Source organism: Globicephala melas, chromosome 8 (assembly GCF_963455315.2).
Source record: "Globicephala melas chromosome 8, mGloMel1.2, whole genome shotgun sequence".
Classification (NCBI taxonomy): Eukaryota; Metazoa; Chordata; class Mammalia; order Artiodactyla; family Delphinidae; genus Globicephala; species Globicephala melas.
Genome location: NC_083321.1, coordinates 54,581,031 through 54,599,907, shown reverse-complemented (window position 1 = coordinate 54,599,907; position 18,877 = coordinate 54,581,031). Strand labels below are relative to the sequence as shown.

General features: G+C 36.3%; 1 protein-coding gene across 1 annotated transcript in view; it reads left to right on the top strand.

The window, feature by feature from the left end:
- RSF1 (remodeling and spacing factor 1) overlaps window positions 1-18,877 on the top strand; it is a 172,172-nt gene that overhangs the window by 130,936 nt on the left and 22,359 nt on the right. Inside the window, exons 6-11 of the mRNA XM_030835968.3 lie at window positions 2,358-4,123; window positions 5,857-6,063; window positions 10,391-10,495; window positions 11,967-12,046; window positions 16,757-16,811; window positions 17,996-18,105. Coding sequence (XP_030691828.1) covers window positions 2,358-4,123; window positions 5,857-6,063; window positions 10,391-10,495; window positions 11,967-12,046; window positions 16,757-16,811; window positions 17,996-18,105 — 2,323 coding nt within the window. The remainder of the gene's footprint in view (window positions 1-2,357; window positions 4,124-5,856; window positions 6,064-10,390; window positions 10,496-11,966; window positions 12,047-16,756; window positions 16,812-17,995; window positions 18,106-18,877) is intronic.

The window sequence follows — 18,877 nt, the reverse complement described above, 5'->3', positions numbered from 1 at the left end:
GTGACATATCTAAAGATACACCACTAGCTGAATTAGGATTACTGAACCTAGGAGTCTTGAAACTAATGTTACTCTTCCTTTTATTTTGTCACGTTGTTACTCAAATCAAAATCAGTTTAAAGGACTTATTCATTCACCACCCCAAAAGCAAAGTGTCATTTTAGCTTGGGTGGGAGTCACAGTGAGAATCCTGGGTTGCTTTTTTTTTTGGCGGTACGCGGGCCTCTCCCGTTGCGGAGCACAGACTCCGGATGCGCAGGCTTAGCGGCCATGGCTCACGGGCCTAGCTGCTCCGCGGCATGTGGGATCTTCCCGGACCGGGGCACGAACCCGTGTCCCCTGCATCGGCAGGCGGACTCTCAACCACTGCACCACCAGGGAAGCCCCTGAGTTGCTTTTTGAACCAAAATATATAGAAAAAATACGAAATTGTGTTTAGTATACTCTTTGTATTAGGCTAAAGTTATTTATAAAGATGGTAATCTGTATTTTAATTGTTAACCAAGATATTTATTTAATTAGACTTCCTGATACATTAACCAATTTCAATGAAAGAATTTACTAAACCTACTTAATCAATGGGAAAGGGAAGACATTCAAACTAGATAATTTCTGCCATGTCTTTAATTTTCTTAGTGACATGCATATGTTAAATAAGTATATGACAGTTAAAGAGGGAGGCACAATACTCTAATCTCAGGTTCTCAGTAGTTATCAGTGGTTCTTGAATTTTTTATTTGCAGTATGATTGAACATAAAAGAAATGATGGTTTGTAATAAAAGTACTTAACTTTTTAAAAGAAATGTTGAATTCTCAGTTTAAAGAATATGTCCTACTTCATCTCACTTCTGTCTATTACATTTTATTCCCACGAAAACGTTGAAACTGGTGTATCAACTTGGCAAGAATCTGTTCATAAAAAAGTTTTTAATTCCTATCTTGGTAAAACTTCATTAAGAAGTGAGGTTTTTCAGTTGCAAGGATAGGGTGAGGAAAATTTAGGTAAAATTAGTAGTTAAAGAATTCTGAAAACACTACTCAGATTCCCTGAGCACAAATTTAAAGCGTATATGCATTCTCTGTAATTCCATTCAAAGATTTATGATATTTACTAAATATGACTCTTGTTATATTTATTTATTTATTTTTAATAAATTTATTTATTTTATTATTGGCTGTGTTGGGTCCTCGTTGCTGAGCGCGGGCTTTCTTTTAGTTGCGGTGCGCGGGAGCTACTCTTCGTTGCAGTGTGTGGGCTTCTCATTGCAGTGGCTTCTCTTGTTGTGGAGCTTGGGCTCTAGGTGCGCTGGCTTCAGTAGTTGTGGCACGCGGGCTCTAGAGCGCAGGCTCAGTAGTTGTGGTGCACGGGCTTAGTTGCTCCACGGCATGTAGGATCTTCCCGGACCAGGGCTCGAACCTGTGTCCCCTGAATTGGCAGGCAGATTCTTAACCACTGTGTCACCAGGGAAGCCCCATACTTTTGTTATATTTAAATTTGCACTATTAGATACTCCATGAAAGTTGGAAATATATAGCCGATAAGGTAAAAAGAGGAGTTGACAGATAAACACAGTTTCCTTATAAAATACTAACTTCTGAAATGTTCAGTAATGGCATTTGATAAAGTAAACTGTAATATAACCATATTGAGGGATGTTACATAATTAAGTCAAATTTCTGTAAAGGCATTTAATATCATAAGAAAATGCTAATGTTTCAGTGAGAAAAATGGGGCAGCATGATCCCAGTGTTCTCAAAAATATGTAAGACTAGAAGGAAGTAACCTAAAATAAAATATTAATAGTGATTGCCTCTGGGTATTTGGATTATGGGCATGTTTTTTGTTTCTCTGTTTTTCATTTTCTGTACAGAATTGTTACTTTTATAACCTGATAAAACATAAAACATTTTCCCACTGCCTTGCTCATGTTACCTCAGTTAAATGAAGTGCTCAGTGACTTGCAAAGAACAGTTGTCAGGTTTTAAAACAAATATGGTCTTTTGGAAATGTTTTATGATATATTCTTAGTTTCATATTTTTGAGCCATCACTGGAGCTTGAATAAATTATTTGAGATGCATAAATATTTACATTTCATTGAGAACATTGAAGCTAAAAGTTTAAAGCAGAAACCTGAGTTTTTCTAAATAATAGTTTTTTTAATATCTAAAAGTTGTACTTCAGAGTTTGGTAATTTTCTTTACTGTGTGAGTTTATTTTTTATTGTCAGATGTCCAGTGACAGAAGCCACCTCTTTTAAGAGAGAAACTTTGAATGGATATATATTTTATGTTTTGCCTTATATATTTTATAATCTTGAATGCTTAGATTCATGTGAACGTTTTCTGATTTTTAGAGCAACGGAAGGAAAGTGAAAAGATGAAAAGTGTTGAGCAGCGAGTAGATTCAGAAAACTGTTCTACACCCAATGCTCTAGAAGAGACTACTGTGAAAATAGAAAAAGAAGATGAAAAGGAACTTGTAAAACTGCCTGTCATAGTGAAGCTAGAAAAACCTTTGCCAGAAAGCGAAGAAAAAAAGAGTATCAAAGAAGAAAGTGATTCCTTCAAGGAAAATGTCAAACCCGTAAAAGTCGAAGTGAAGGAATGTAGAGCAGATCCTAGAGATATCAAAGGTAGCATGGAGAAGCCAGAGCCTGAGAGGCTAGATTTTGCTGGCAATGTTAAATCTTCTCAAGAAATCACTGAGAAGTCTACTGAAGAAACCGAGAAACTTAAAAATGACCAGCAGGCCAAGATACCACTAAAAAAACGAGAAATTAAACTGAGTGATGATTTTGACAGTCCAATCAAAGGACCTTTGTGTAAATCAGTTACTCCAACAAAAGAGTTTTTGAAAGATGAAATGAAACAAGAGGAAGAGACTTGTAAAAGGATCTCTACAATCACTACTTTTGGTCATGAAGGGAAACAGCTGGTAAATGGAGAAGTTAGTGATGGAAGGGTAACTCCAAATTTTAAGACAGAACAGATGGAGATGAAGTTTTATGATACAAAGGAAGATAGCTGTAGCCCCTCTAAGGACAGAAGTGTCATCATGGAGGGAAATGGAGCGGAGTCTTTAAATTCTGTCATAACGAGTATGAAAGTAGGTGATCTTGAGAAAGAAGTGGTCACTTTAGGGAAAGATGCACATAGTTCAATATCAGCCTTAGAGACACAGAGTCACAAAGGGCACATAGAGGAAACTGGTCCTCCAGAAATGGAAACTCCTCTTGAGACTTCTGAAATAGCAAAGGATCTCTCTTTAAAAACTGCTTTATCTACCGCTGAATCCTGTAGCATGAGAGTTGAAGAGAGGTCTCCCAAAAGTAAGAAGGATAAGCGCCCACCAGTCCTAGAATGTCTTGAAAAGTTAGAGAAGTCCAAAAAGACTTTTCTTGATAAAGACACACAAAGATTGAGTCCGATACCAGAGGAGGTTCCAAAGAGTACTGTAGAATCAGTAAACGCAGGGTTTCCCGAGACAGCTGAAACTTCTCCATCATCTAACGTGACTGTCCACCGTGAGAAACTAGCCTCAGAAAAAGAAGTGGTAGAGTGTCAGAATAGCAGTTCCACTGAAGGTCAGTCTTTGGAGAAAATAGACCCAGAAATTTTAAAAGTGGATACTGAATCCACAAAGGTAGAAGTGGATGATCTGGACAATGCCCAGACCTCTGGCACAGGTGATCCTTCTGAGACAAAGGGTTCTATGCAAAAAAGCAAATTTAAATATAAGTTGATTCCTGAAGAAGAAACCACTGCCTCAGAGAACACAGAAATAACCTCTGAAAGGCAGAAAGAGGGTATCAAATTAACAATTAGGATATCCAGTCGGAAGAAGAAGCCAGATTCTCCTCCCAAAATTCTAGAGCCAGAAACCAAGCAAGAGAAGACAGAAAAGGAAGAAGAGAAAACAAATGTGGGTCGTACTTTAAGGAGGTCTCCAAGAATATCTAGACCCACAGCAAAAGTAGCTGAAATCAGAGATCAGAAAGCTGATAAAAAAAGAGGGGAAGGAGAAGGTGAAGTGGAAGAAGAGTCAGCAGCTTTGCAAAAAACTGAGAAAAAAGAAAATTTGAAAAAAACAGAGAAGGATACAAATTCTAAAGTAACCAAGGTAAAATTTCTTCTACTCTGAGTTTTAATTTTTCTTAGAAATACTTGGCTCTGAGTGTTTGTAGCTGTTTGCTTTTGGCTAAATTAGCTCGTTCAAAGATAACTAAAAGAACAACCACCACAAAAAAGCCTCTCTTCCTATATCTGAGATGTTTTTTCTTAGTAGTTATCTCCAGACATTAAATTTCAGACTGTATAATCTTGTCATCTTTTAAACTTTTTCTCTATTATAGGCAATATAGAAATATATTCTCTGTACTGTAAACTATCCAAGTAATACCTAACCTGTATGATTGAAAAATGAAAATTCCTTAGAAACACTATTAACAGTTTGGGCTTCATCTCTTTGCAGTCCTTTTTCCATATATTCATGTCCATGTTCGTAAATACTTCCCATTCTTTTAAAAAATAGATCGAATCAAATTATTTTTCTATGAGCTTTTCACTTAACAGTGTGTGTCTGAACTCTACATATCAGTAGATATAGTCTACTTTTTGGTTATTGGCAGCCACGTAGTATTCCATAGTGTGGGTGTACCTCAGTTTATTTAACCACTCCCTGCTTGATTGACATTTAGGTCGTTTCCAATTTTTCACTATTACAGGCAGTGCTGCATTGAAGATCCTTTTGGACATGAGTGAGTATTTCTTTAGAATAGACCCCTAGAATTGGAATTGCTGGGTCAAGGGGCATATGTGTTTTAAGTTCTGATGGCTTTCTCTATATTGCCCTCCAAAAAAGGCCCAGTTAATGTACCTTCTCATTGCCAGTGTTTGAGAGTGCCTCTGTGTCCCCATTTTAATCATTAGTCATAGAGCCAGAATTTTTTTTTTCTATGACCCTCTTATTTTAAGCAAAATCTAGTACAAGTCTTTGGCTAGCCTATGGGAGTTTGTTGTAATTAAAAGTGCTACTTTTGTTTTTGATATATTTAAGTGGTCAGATTGTTCTTAATTGCAAGTGATCCTTTGTCCCCTGAAATACTAAATTTTTACTTAAAAAAAATTTCCCCTTCTGTTGTTAGAATTATTTTGGTCTTTGGTGGGGACTTACACTGTAGGAGTGAACAGAAATATGACTTAAAATATTGTGAAGCCAGCCAATAAAAAGCAGTTCCCAACATTATAAAGTTATTCTCTGAATAATATTTTTTAAGTTTATCAGGATTTTTGTATGCATTTTTGACCCATTAAATTTTTTAAATTCATCACTAATACGGGAATTAAATTTTTTATGTAACAATATAGTCATCGCTCTATTATAGAGCCTTTGAAAAGTGCATGATCTTTGACCCAGAATCCTCTTTGAGGAATTTATCCTAACCACAGAAGTGTGTGTAAAAGTTTGTATTTGCAAGGATACACTGTTTATGAAAGTGAAAAATGGAAAACTACCTAAATGTCTGTCTAGTAGTGGATTAGATAAATATAGCTATGTGATGGCTTATACATATACATACACACACACATGATGTTAGGAGACTATTTTATAACTAGGGAAAATAGTTGTAAGACAGAATGTTCATTATAATTCTCCCTTCCAAAAAGTAGAAAAAATTAATGGAAATATATACCAAAATTTAATAGTAGGTATATCTGTGGATGAAGCCACAATAATTTTTCTTTTCTTCTTTGTGTATTCACTAAATATTCTACAATGCACATGTAATCAGAAGTGTTTTTTTTTAACATTCTTATTACATCAGATTATCCTAATGTTTTATTTTATACAAGGTAAAACCCAAAGGCAAAGTTCGATGGACTGGGTCTCGAACACGTGGCAGGTGGAAATATTCCAGCAATGATGAAAGTGAAGGGTCTGACAGTGAAAAATCATCTGCAGCTTCGGAAGAGGAGGAAGAAAAGGAAAGTGAAGACGCCATCCTAGCAGATGATGATGAACCATGCAAAAAATGTGGCCTTCCAAACCATCCTGAACTAGTATGTACCTGATCTAAATGGACAGTATTCAAATTATTGGCATGCTGTGGTGTGAAGCAGCCTAACTTCTGGGTTTGATCATGATTTCAGTTTTATGTGTGCAAAATAGCCTTTATTTCTGTTTCTCAGATAATAACCCAACTCTAGGGAGGATTAGGATCTTGCTTTCATTCTTACCTGGCTTTATATTGATATTTCCTCTACTTAAGCATGCACTTCTAATCTCTTCTCACAGATCAATTAGTTTATTCAAATATTTCTATTCTGTTTTTTTCCTTTAAAGTTTTCTTCTTTTCCTTTAAGTTACTTTATAATGATATTTCTGAAGTGGCAGCTTTAAATAAGTAAGACCTGAAGGGCCTGTTGCCTTTCTGTAAAAACATGTAAGTCAAGTAGTAACCTAGTAGGGCTTTAAACTTTAGAAAGTGGACAGTTTTAAAAAAAGTTTAAGAGGATAATTATAGACTAGATATATTCAGAAAAATAGTGACAGATTTACATGGGACTTCCTTATTTAGGAAGTAAGTTCTTCAAAGATTGCCTAAATCAGGAAAACCAGTTCCTAACCTATATATGTAGTTTTGCAGTTCATAAGTGCTTTCTAAAGAACCTATTGAGGAAACACTCTTGTTATGCTCAATTCTATGCAACCGTTCTGTTCTTTTGAATAGATTTGACTTTAAAAGCAAGGTCCACCTATTAAGCAGAAAGAGACATAAAGAAAGAAACTTCCACATAGGTTGAGTTGTATGGGAGCAGAAATAAGTTATGTAAAGTTGCCAAGCACAGTTCCTGATAATCTGTTGTGTGCTGGGGTAAAGCTGTTTTCTTCCTACATGTGAAAATCGTATCTGGAAACCAAATCAGTGAAGTTCATCAAATTCCAGTAGTTGCAGAGGGTTCAAGTAAAAGATGTAACTTAGACCCAGAGAATAACTTTAGCTCCGAGAAGAACACTTGTCAAAAGTACACTGAGAAGACCCTTCTAAGCATTTTTATGATCATCAAACTATAAAAGTTAGGTAAAGACTTTCGTGTGGAGAAGGGCAAAGAGAAGATTGAGATAGTGGTCTTTTCTGCCCCTAAATCAAGTAAAAATCAATATTTGTGTTCTTTCCCTACCATTTCCTAATATTTTTTTATACTGAGAGAATGCATTTTGACTGGGGCAGCAATAGACCAATGACAAAGGGGTGTGAAGAAATGAAAAGTAAAATGAGTGAGCAGAAATGACACCCAGGAGATGGAGAAAGGTGTACCCTTCTTGGAACACACATAGGATTTTTATTTGGTTATCTTAATAACTGCTCTGAAAATCCCATTGCTGGTTATTGTGCCAAAGAGAAAGACATTGGAAACTGAAGATCCCAAATATGGTGGATTTCTTATGCTAGATATTTAAGGATAATCCTCAAATAAAAATAGTAGGCAGCTGTTGTGTGTTAAGTGGTAGGGAAATGATGGTGAATTAGATGTGGTCCTTGTTCTCTTTGAGCTTACAGCAGAAAAGCAATAATTCATAGATGAGTATAGAACTCTATCGGGTTTTTCAGATGTTCTAGTGAAAATAAGTGGATCATTGCCTGAAGCGTGGAAATCTCACGTAGTAGTATTTATTTTAATGGGTTTTTACCTTTCTTGAAGAATAGAGACAATCATCATTTTAGAAATAAACTGAATTCTAAAAGTTTATTTTTAACTTTGTTATTTGAAATTTAGATTATGTTTTAACATAGAAATGATGTGATAAATAGAATCAGGTGCCCAGGTTAGTCCACATATGCCTATGTAAGCAATCAATCACATAACTGAAGTATAATGTTAATATAACTTACATTGAATTCTGGCTATTGGTAGCAAACGGAGAAGGGAGTTTTCCACTTTTAAAATGTGTGCACATTCCATCCCCCACTCTAAACCCTCCCCATGGTACATGTTAGCAATTCAGAAACTATATATAACTATATACAAATAAAACTATATACAAATAAATAAAGTGTAGATAATGGGAGCCAGCTTTCTCACTGGTAAAGGAGTTACAAGTAAGGCTGAAGGCTAGAATGAACCCTGTGGTGCTGGATTAGATGGTGAGTTATTAGTATGAACTCATACTTATTTTAATATAGATATATGTATATACATGGGGTACTGTACATACATGTATTTCCTATCTCTGTCCTCTGTGAGAACTTAGAATCAGGGATACCCAGGAGCAGTGAGCACTCAGCACCCAGATCTCGATTTCTAAATACCATTCTCCAATAAAGGAACCAGTGTTTCTGGGGAAAATGGCTGATTCTAAGGCTTGGGCAAGGAAAATATAAGATGTGCCTAGAGTATCCTGTATTACCAGAAAGTAAGGAAGTGCTTTAAAAAAAAATAAAAGCATGCAAATGAGTCCTAAGGACACAGGGGCCAACCTGAAAACTCCTAGTATATCAATGGCTAGAACAATTTGAACAATAAATTAAATATTTGTTTTAGATTATAACCCAAAGAATAAAATAATATTCATTAGTTCATTCTGATAAAAATAAATAATTGAATAAACAAAAAAATGGGGTAATGGGGGAGGGACATTTTTTTTTTTTTTTTACAGAAGAATTCCAAATAGCAAATGTTGAGGGCATGAGGAAAACAGAAAATCACCATTAGAACACCACAGTAATAATTGTTTTGTTTTGTTTTGCTTAGTTCCCAGACCAGGGATCGAACCCAGGTCCCAAGCAGTGGAAGCGCAGAGTCCTAACCACAGGACCAGGGAATTCCCAGTAATAATTATTGCAGCAAGATCCACTGATGAGTCCTAAAACTAGTGGGTGAAGCTGTAAGGAAAACCAGGGTATAGCATAACTTCAACATATCTTCCCCCAAAATATTTATTAATTACTGTGGTGATTTTAACTTATCTCTACAAATTCTTTGATACTCCTCTCTTCAGAAAGTGGAGCTTAATTCCCTTCCCCGTGAGTATGGGCTGGAGTTATCACTTTTAACGAGAATAGAGTATAGAAAGTGAAAAGTAACTTTACAGTGATAAAAAACAACAGACACTACTATAACCAAGTGATCAAAGTTAATATCACCAGTAATAAGTCATATTGTACAATTTGAACAGTAATTTATCAAATTGTTACACTATCATGTACCCCCAGATATGATGTAGTGAGCAGGGCATTTCACCTCTATGGTATTCTCAAAAACCCATAACTTCAGTCTAATCATGAGAAGACATCAGACAAACCCAAACTGAGGGCAGTCTGCATAATATCTGAGTAGTACTCTGCAAAACTGTCAAAGTCATGGAAAGCAAAGAAAGACCAAGAAACTGTTACAGATCAGAGGAAATTAAGAAGAGATGATGAAATGCAGTGTAATATCCTGGGTTGGATCCTACAATCAAAAAAAGGACAATAGTGGAAAAACTGGTGAAGTCCGAATAATGTCTGTTGTTTAGTTAATAGTTTTATACTGATGTTAATTTCTTAAGTTTTGGTAAATGTACCATGGTTATGTAAGATATTAACGTTAGTGTCCTATCTTGGCAACTCTTCCATAAATCTAAAATTATTTTAAAATAAATGATTTTTTTAAGTTCATGAGTGTGTACCATTTTAAGTTTTAGAGAACTGGTCATCTGAAACTCGAATAGCAAAAAATAATCAGCTTAAGATTAGTTATTCGTAACTTTTTTATTTGAACATAATTGTCCTTAGTGTAGTTCCATTCCTCTCATGTTTGAATTTACATGATAAAAGGAGCCATGAATGTTTCTTACAGATACGTAATTGAAATGCTATTTACAGTGGAAATTATTTGTATTTTAAAAATCCTGTGTGTGGTAGGGAAGTTTATGGTACTTCAGCTATAAAACTTTGTTATAAAGAATGTGTTATATTCCTCATGGCGTACCAAAAAAGGATTGTAACTCTAGTTCAGAAAAGACTTGTTATTTTTCACTTAATTTATTAGCTTAACATATTATTTTTCTTGGTTCTAAATTTTAAAAAAAATCATATCTTAGAGGGGAGTTTCCTGGCGGTCCAGTGGTTAGGACTCCGCACTCTCACTGCCAAGGGCTCGGGTTCAATCCCTGGTCAGGGAACTAACATCCCACAAGCTGTGCAGTGAGGCCCCCCCCCAAAAAAAAGACATGTTAGGATCCTAATTAGCAGAGCTTTTTTATTATTATGCTATATGCAGATAAAGAGTATAGTATAGTATATTACTTAGTTTTATGCTAAGAAATATAGAATGTCTTTATTTTTAACTTGAGTCATTGAATATTAGTCATAGAGTTAGGTTGACAATCTGTGGTTTATTTCAGATTCTCCTGTGTGACTCTTGTGATAGTGGATATCACACTGCCTGCCTTCGCCCTCCTCTCATGATCATCCCAGATGGAGAATGGTTCTGCCCCCCTTGCCAACATGTATGATGACCCAGCACAGTTTTGTTTTTCCAGTCTTTGATTTTATGTTTAAATTAATAATATTTCTTGACAGCCACTAAACATTTTAATCTTCAATTTGTAGATATTGTTCATCTCTTGTTTAAATTTCTGTGAAATTAGAGACTATTGATAAAAACTACCTTTCAGGGGTTCCCTGGTGGCATAGTGGTTGAGAGTCCGCCTGCCGATGCAGGGGACAAGGGTTCGTGCCCCAGTCCAGGAAGATCCCACATGCCGCGGAGCGACTAGGCCCGTGAGCCATGGCCGCTGAGCATGTGCATCCAGAGCCTGTGCTCCGCAACGGGAGAGGCCACAACAGTGAGAGGCCCGCGTACCGCAAAAAAACCCCAAAAAAAACAACTACCTTTTATTAGTATCTTTTAGGTCTTCCCTTTATTTTTTTTCCAAAGCAATTCTTAGAAGACCTCTGGGTTTTGTAGAATTATAATCTCTGGTTTATTTTTTCTCACATTCATTAAAGGCACAAAAACCCCCCAAATTAAGATAATATACAAGGGAAGAAATAAGTTTCTTCCTTTTGTTTATCCCTTTGTTTCATTCTCTTTTTCATTTCTGCCTACCTTCTTTTTTGTCAGTTTTATAGATGGTATTATGAATTATGCACCATTATAATGTTACTATGAATAGAAACATGGATTCTGTTTCTCTCGTATCTCGATTCAGGTGGATTTCTTTTAAAACTGAAGAGCAGGATATTTTTTTGCATCCAAGAGGTCCTTTCTCTCACAAGCCCAGTCTCATTTTACTTTAAAAATGATGGCGTTGGGACTTCCCTGGCAGTCCAGTGGTTAGGACTCCACACTTCCCCTGCAGGGAGCATGGGTTCGATCCCTGGTTGGGGAACTAAGATGCCGCAAGCCGCACAGTGCAGCCAAAACCAAAAAAGATGGCCTTTGTTGCATTTCTTAATGAAGTGGAATGTTTTTGGCTTAGCATCACTTTTGCAATTACATTCTTCAGCTCTGTTTTGACCCAGTAACCATGTGGCATGGTTTTGTAAATTCTTTTCCATTCTCTTTTTTAAAAAATAGTGATTGGCACCATTGTATTTTATTGTACATAAACCTTCTTCCTTAAAAATGTCTTAGGATTTAAAAAAAAATTTTAATCACTGTCATGTATATACAGTGAACCAAATGCTATTTTAAACATTGATTACTGCCAGCAAGATAGGCATTGAACATGTTTCTCGGCAAAGCTATAAGTTTCTTTAACATGTGTGTTACTTTAAAGATACCCTGCTCATCTTCAGTTCAGTGGATGAACTGAAGCAGCATGTCTTTATTTAATTAAATATAAGGAACATTTCAGTGTTCACTACGTGGCCCCTTATCAGCTCTCAATAGCATGGTATCTGTAGCTAATAGGCAAGAGATAAATGATTGTGGAAAGGTGTGTAAAATGACACTCATCTGTTTTATTTTTTCAGAAACTACTGTGTGAAAAATTAGAGGAACAATTGCAGGATTTGGATGTTGCCTTAAAGAAGAAGGAGCGTGCTGAACGCAGGTATTGTGATATGTGTGTTAATGTTTTACTTGGGAATTTGACCTCAGAATTGTCTTCCTGTATAGACTAATGTGTCTGTCTAAAGCAGGGTTTGGCACACTCTGACCTGTGGGCCAAATATGGCCTGGCTAAGAATGGTTTTTTCTTTTTTAAATGATTAGAAAAAAACCAAAAATCATATGTCATGGCACATGAAAATTGTATATTCTGATTTCATTGTCCATAAATAAAGTTTTCTTGGAACATAGCCATGCTCATGTTTATATGTTGCCTGTGACTACTTTTGCACTACAGCAGTGGAGTTGAGTAGTTGCAACAGGGACCTTATTACCCAAACCTAATGTATTATCTGTCCTTTTACAGGAAAAGTTTGCCAATCCCTGATCTAAAATGTATATCAGAACCTACTCTGAATAAGTATTGACCCAAGTATTGTGGAGTATATGTAGCTAAGTATGTAGGGAGTACAAGAAAACTGTAAGAACTGGTCTACAGTTTAGTTACCCATGTCATCTCTTTGGGTGGGCAGAATTAACACTGGTGAAATAAAGAGCATTTAAATGCTGAACTGTGTCCTATTGACTGTAAGCAATGCCTCCCTTTTCAATATGCCACTGCAGTGTGGTCTAAAGCAGTTGAAGAAGGCTTCTTGGAGGGGGTAAGATTGGAGTTGAGCTTAATCTTTAAAGGGGGCTCAAAATCAAGACAGTAAGTTTGTATTTATTTATATTTATATGTACCTTTGTTGATTAGTCTACTGCTAAACATTCATTCATTCCTACTGTGTTCCAAACTGAAGAGAAAAGATGAGTAAGACAAAGTTCTTGCTTACCTGGAGCTCACCTTCTACCAGAGGATGCAGATGTATGAACCAGTGATTCAATAAAGTAGACAAATCGAGGTATATTTAGAGCAATACTAGAACATTGTGGAGGAACACTTTAGTTCTCCTAGGAGTTGGGGTTATCAGGGAAGTCCTTGGAAGATAACTAGGGGTTATATAGGTGGACATGCAGAGAAAGGATATTTCTGGCAAAGAGCACAGTACAAGCAGAGAGAGTGTAAATGAGTGGTGGGGGATGAAGCTATAAAGGAAACTGAGGCCAAATTGTGAACAGCTTTGCATAACTGGCTAGGAAATTTGAATTATTCTCTAGAGGCATGGGGGAGGCATCAAAGGAGGGATATGCATAATCAGACTTTTATTTCAGAAAAAATGCCCTGGTAACAGTAAGAAGAAGGAATTAGAGTTGAGGCTGTTGGAATAAAGTCTGTGAGAGCCAGTGAGGCCTGAACTAGAGCAGTCATCATGATAATACAGTAGAGAGGTTGAAGAGAATTTTCAGAGGATTAATCAGTAGGACTTGATGCCCATCTGAGAAAAATCTAAGCAGTGTCTCCTGATTGCTCCTTCATTTGCTGCTACTTTAACTCTTACCTCCTGTCACATAGTATTCTCCTCAAAACTTTAGTTTGCGTTGAGACAGTCTGCTCATTCCATAGTCCACACACTTTGTGCCAAGTTGAACCTTAAAAATGAGTTCAACTTCTAGATCCTTTTTCCTTTTTACTGCTCACCTTGAGCTCTCTCTGGCTCATGATGTATGCTGCTTAGTTTAAAGGCAAAGTTTATCTCTGAAGTTCACTAGGAGATAAAAGTAGTACTTTTTTTTTAATTGGTTGTCTAAATACCTTTATATTTAGGAACTAACAGTCCTGTATACAGTTATTAGGACTATTTTGATGTACGAACTGCTCCTGTCATAATTTTTGACACTGGAAAAGATCTAACTAAGGATGCTTCAAATTAAATCATAATTAAAAATTAGACTCGGTCTTCCTGCAATCTGCCTGCCCTTCTGAGAAATGAGTTCATGTTCTGAAGCTGATCTGACTTAGCAGTGTAGATAGCTAATAGGCTCTCACCCTTTAAGGACTTGGAAGAAAGTAGATTCTCTCTAAAAGCCAAGAATGTAAACCACTAAGAGTTTGTCTCATACTCACATTATATCCGTTTATTCTTCGGAGCCCTGTGATGCTTGTACATTTTCTATGTGGAAAGATTGGTGAACGTATATTTTACTCTTGCCTCACACACTTTAGAATATGCTGCTGCAGTTAAATACTTTCAGTTTTAGAAATTTATGTTAAAATGTGCCACATTTGTTTATATTATTGGTCTCCCATTTACTAGTTCATCTACTTTCTCTTCTATCCTTGGTAATCCTCTTTACTTAAATGTCATCCTTTAAGAGGACATCTGTTATTGTGCCTTTACATCACACTAAATCCTATACGAGACCATTCTAACAAGGCAAGTTAACTGTTACTGTTGTTTGTGAATTCCCCCAAAAATCTGGTTAACAAAGCTTTCATTATTTATAACTCCTAATATATGTATATATTAGGAGCTCTAAATAGCAAAATATGTATGTTTCTAAAGTAAATAATATATTAACTGTAAATACAGGTGACTTCATCTCTTTTTAAAAGTGAGCATTTTTATTCATGCTGTTTCAAATCTGTGAAATAATTTCTCTAGCATTCATCCTAACAACTTAGAGCCTTGCTTACTGTCTGACTATGTCATAGTGCTAGAGCATCTTTCCCCTTGTTTGTTCTTTTAGTCAACATTTAATGAACATTTATTGAGCACCTGCTTTATGCTGGGCAATGTAATCAATATGAGGTGTATGATATGTGGCTCTACGGTATGGTGGAAAAGAAGGATGTGTCAGTGAGTAATTAGTACTAGCCAGCAACTGTCTATAGAGCTGGAGCTGTGATGCTCTGTGAAATCTCATGTTTCAGTCCATTCAGCTGATATGTAAATGTCCCTTCCTGGACTTGGTGCCAGAAATTATTGGGAATTCAAATAGCTATGTACTTCCAAAGTACTATTACTAGTGCTTTGCTAGCAGAGAGTTGGATTTAATCAGGGTTGGAATTTTCCAGGTAATATAACAGAGGGAAGGAGAGAAAGAGACAAGGAATTTGAGAGTGTATGCAAAGGAGTATTTGTAATGATGGACCATGGAGTCTAAGCCAGGTAAGGGGGAAAGTAAGGACACAAAGGGAGTGCCGAACAGTGAAAAAAGGGTAGGGTCAATGGATAGAGCTCCCACTGGAGTCAGGGAATGGTTGAAATCAGTGTAACAGAGGGAGTGAGCTGGAAAGTGAGTCAGTAGAAGTCAGAGAACAGGTTCCTTGAAATTGAAATTTTAGAAAGGGTGTGGTTATTGGTAATAATAAGGTCTGGGCCCAATATGATCATTGAGCTAGGTGGTGAGATAGAATGGAAGATGTGACTTTCCATAAGATTACTGAGCAAGAGAATGCCTTGATGAGAAATCATACCTACCGTCAAGATCTTACTCAGATATTACCACCTATTTAAAGCCTTCCCGAGTTTCTCAGCTCTTCAGAGAAAATCCATTCCTTTTTCTCATTTCCATTATACCTGTTCGTAATGGACTACAGTTAGCTGTTAAATAATTGTGAGGGCAAGAACTATGTCTCATTTACCTTTCGATTTCCAAGCCTGACACAAGTCAAGACCTAACATGGAACATGACTAAGTGTTTTTTCCATTGAGTTGAGAAGAGAAATAATGGTCAAGTGAAAATAGAGCTTTTGAGGAAACTGATACCACAATAAACTTGGTTAATGTAAAGAGGGACATGTCAAACATATTTAATAACAGAGAGCTGAAGTTTTGAATTATCCCCGTAGCCTTTCCTATTAATTTCAGCTAGTACTGTTCTTCCTTTCCTAGTTTTTAGTTCATTAACTGTACTAATTTTTTTAAATGTTTTGATTAAAATAACTTTATTTTCTTACATGCCAGTTTTATTTAATAGCTTCATAACCCATCTCTTAAAAAGACTATAAAATTCTTGTTAGCCCAGGGTTTATGGGGCAGTAAAGGCTGTGTTCTAAAGGACCCACACAACTGGATCATTAATGTCCTATATGGGACATCACAAATAAAGGGAGGAAGAGTGGTTACTATTTCTGTTTAGTTGAACATACACTGGCATGTATGTAAAAGCTCAGCTGTTCTTGGTGTATTTGAATTAACTTTGGGAGAACCAGAGAAAGCTTCTGTTCTGTATAGCAATTCGTTGTGTAAAATTTGTTGAATTAAAATCAACAAAGATTTCTTTGAAATGAAACTCTATGTCATTAGTGTCCATAAATCCACATTTTCTGGAGAAGTCTTAACTGGCTCTGAAGATATCTTTGTTGTAAGCATCCTAGAGTGCAGAGACATATGGCTGTATTGCTCGTTTTCTTCTCTGCAAACAAGAAGTGGATGGTCTTAGAATCATTCACATACGGTATTACTGAGAACTTCCAGCATAACAAAGATCCAGTTTGTCCAGAGTTGGTGTTCCATCTAATCACTTCATCAGTGAGTCATAAGCATGACTCTTTTCATCAGATTTCCTTGTCTGTTTCACTTACAGGTTTTATTTTACCTGGCATAAGTCACTTCTAAAGCTAAGTTTTCATACCTTTAGGAAGTGTTGTGCCTGCCACAGATACCAATATTATAAGTTTCATGGATAATAACTAACATGTCTGTGACCTAGCTTCTGCTGTTACCATGAATCATAATTTTAGTATTATCTGTGTTAGTAATGTTTTCATAACAATTTTATTTTTAGCAAATCTCACTTTGTGTGCTTTTTTGTTTTTTACTTAAAGGAAAGAACGCTTGGTGTATGTGGGTATCAGTATTGAAAACATCATTCCTCCACAAGTAAGTTTCTGGTTTATAGCATTTTTAAAGAGGAGACTGCCAAAATTGTTCTAAAATTTAACTCACTTTATGTAATATGAGTGGTTTTAAATATATAGTATACCTATTTTATTAAAAATGAAAATTTAGCACCTTAAAGAAATCACCCAGGGCTTCCCTGGTGGCGCAGTGGTTGAGAGTCCGCCTGCCGATGCAGGGGACACGGGTTCGTGCCCCGGTCCGGGAAGATCCCACATGCCGCGGGGCGGCTGGGCCCGTGAGCCATGGCCGCTGAGCCTGCGCGTCCGGAGCCTGTGCTCCGCAACGGGAGAGGCCACAACAGTGAGAGGCCCGCATACCACAAAAAAAAAAAAAGAAAGAAATCACCCATTTCCCTCATGATTAAAATTATGTGTATGCAGATAGCCCCAAAATGTAATATCACATCCAAACCAAGTTTAAAGCTCACCCCACGGAGTTTATGTTCTATTTTTTTTTTTTTGTACCCTAAATTGGGTAATTCGTTTTTAGCTTCTTTATGTGCTATTTATGTGAAGCGACTAAAAAATAGTTCAGGGAGATTTGGTTTTTAATTCCCTCCTTTGGGGGTTATCAGAAACTTCAGTTTGTGTTCTTACAGTTCAGTTTCTTTGAAGGGATACCATTGTTTTGCAGTTATTAATCTAATTTATAATTGAGAAAGCTATCTCATGAGTGAAAGTATATGTAACATGATATTCATTTGAAATGAAGAAATTTTCTTAGTTTCATATGCAGTTTCATTCAGGCTTAATTAAATCACACACTGAAATAACCTGTCTTGGTTAGTTATTTTTCTGGAGCACCTTGCCCCTTTCTTCTTTTAAACCCATTATTTCATTTATTCAGCATATCTTTTGATTTATGTGTGTTTAGTTTCATTATCGGTGGATAGACTTCATCATGATTGTTTTAAAAGAGGTAATTATAAACTCACAAAAGCATAAGTTTAATACAGAAGTGTTTTCATCCTTTGATCACCAATATTCTTTTTAATCTCTGTACTTAGTGTTGCCATGTTTATTCAGTTTTATGGGAATCATTTCACTTTTTTTAAACCTTTCACATGTGCTGCCTAGATGGACATTAGAAAGCTATTAATTCCAAGGAACTTTGTTCTGTTGTGATTAATAACCTATATACTTATTATCATATTTTTAAACCAGGAGCCAGATTTTTCTGAAGATCATGAAGAAAAGAAAAAAGATTCCAAAAAATCCAAAGCAAACTTGCTTGAAAGGAGGTCAACAAGAACACGGAAATGTATAAGTTATAGGTATGAAATCTGTGAGAATGAAGGAGTGGAAAATGTTTTTGAAACAACCTGACCCCAAAGTATATGCTTTTCCCATTACAATGACAGTGATGATTAGAAATTGTGTATATATTTCTTACTTACCGTCTTTAGAATCATAGAATTTTAGAGCAGCCAACATCATCTTTTCCAAATGTAATTTGCTCGTGTTATCCTCTTCTGTTTAACATACTTTGTCCAATTTCTGTAGCTCTGGGGATAAGAACCGATGCCTTTAACAAGGCCCACAGGCACTGCATAGCCTGCCCTGCACTTAGCCTTTCAGCTCCATCTCATCCACATTTTCCCTTACTCTCTCAGGTTAGCCACACTGTCTTCTTTCGGTCCCTTTGTGTAGACTGTTTACTTGAATTTCCCTCCTGTTTTTTACCTTGTTAACAATCCTCTCTTAATCAAACCCCTCTATTATATGCCCTCATAGCAACCAGTTTTTTTTCTTGAAAGTACTTCTATATTTGTAACAATCGTGATTTTAATTTTTTGATTAATATTGCTCTCCCACACTATACTGTTAACATGAAGGTGAGTACCATGTCCGTGTTATGCATCCCTCTGTTCTTTACAGCTAGCATGGTGCTCCATCAGTACCTATTGAGAGACTCAATAAATATAGTCTGGTTTACCATCTGCCACCAGAAATATCAGAGAGAGATTTTTCCATAGTCATTCTGTTAGTAGCTAAACCTAGACTAAAACCTTATCTTCTAATTGTTTGTTCGTCTAGTGTTCTTTC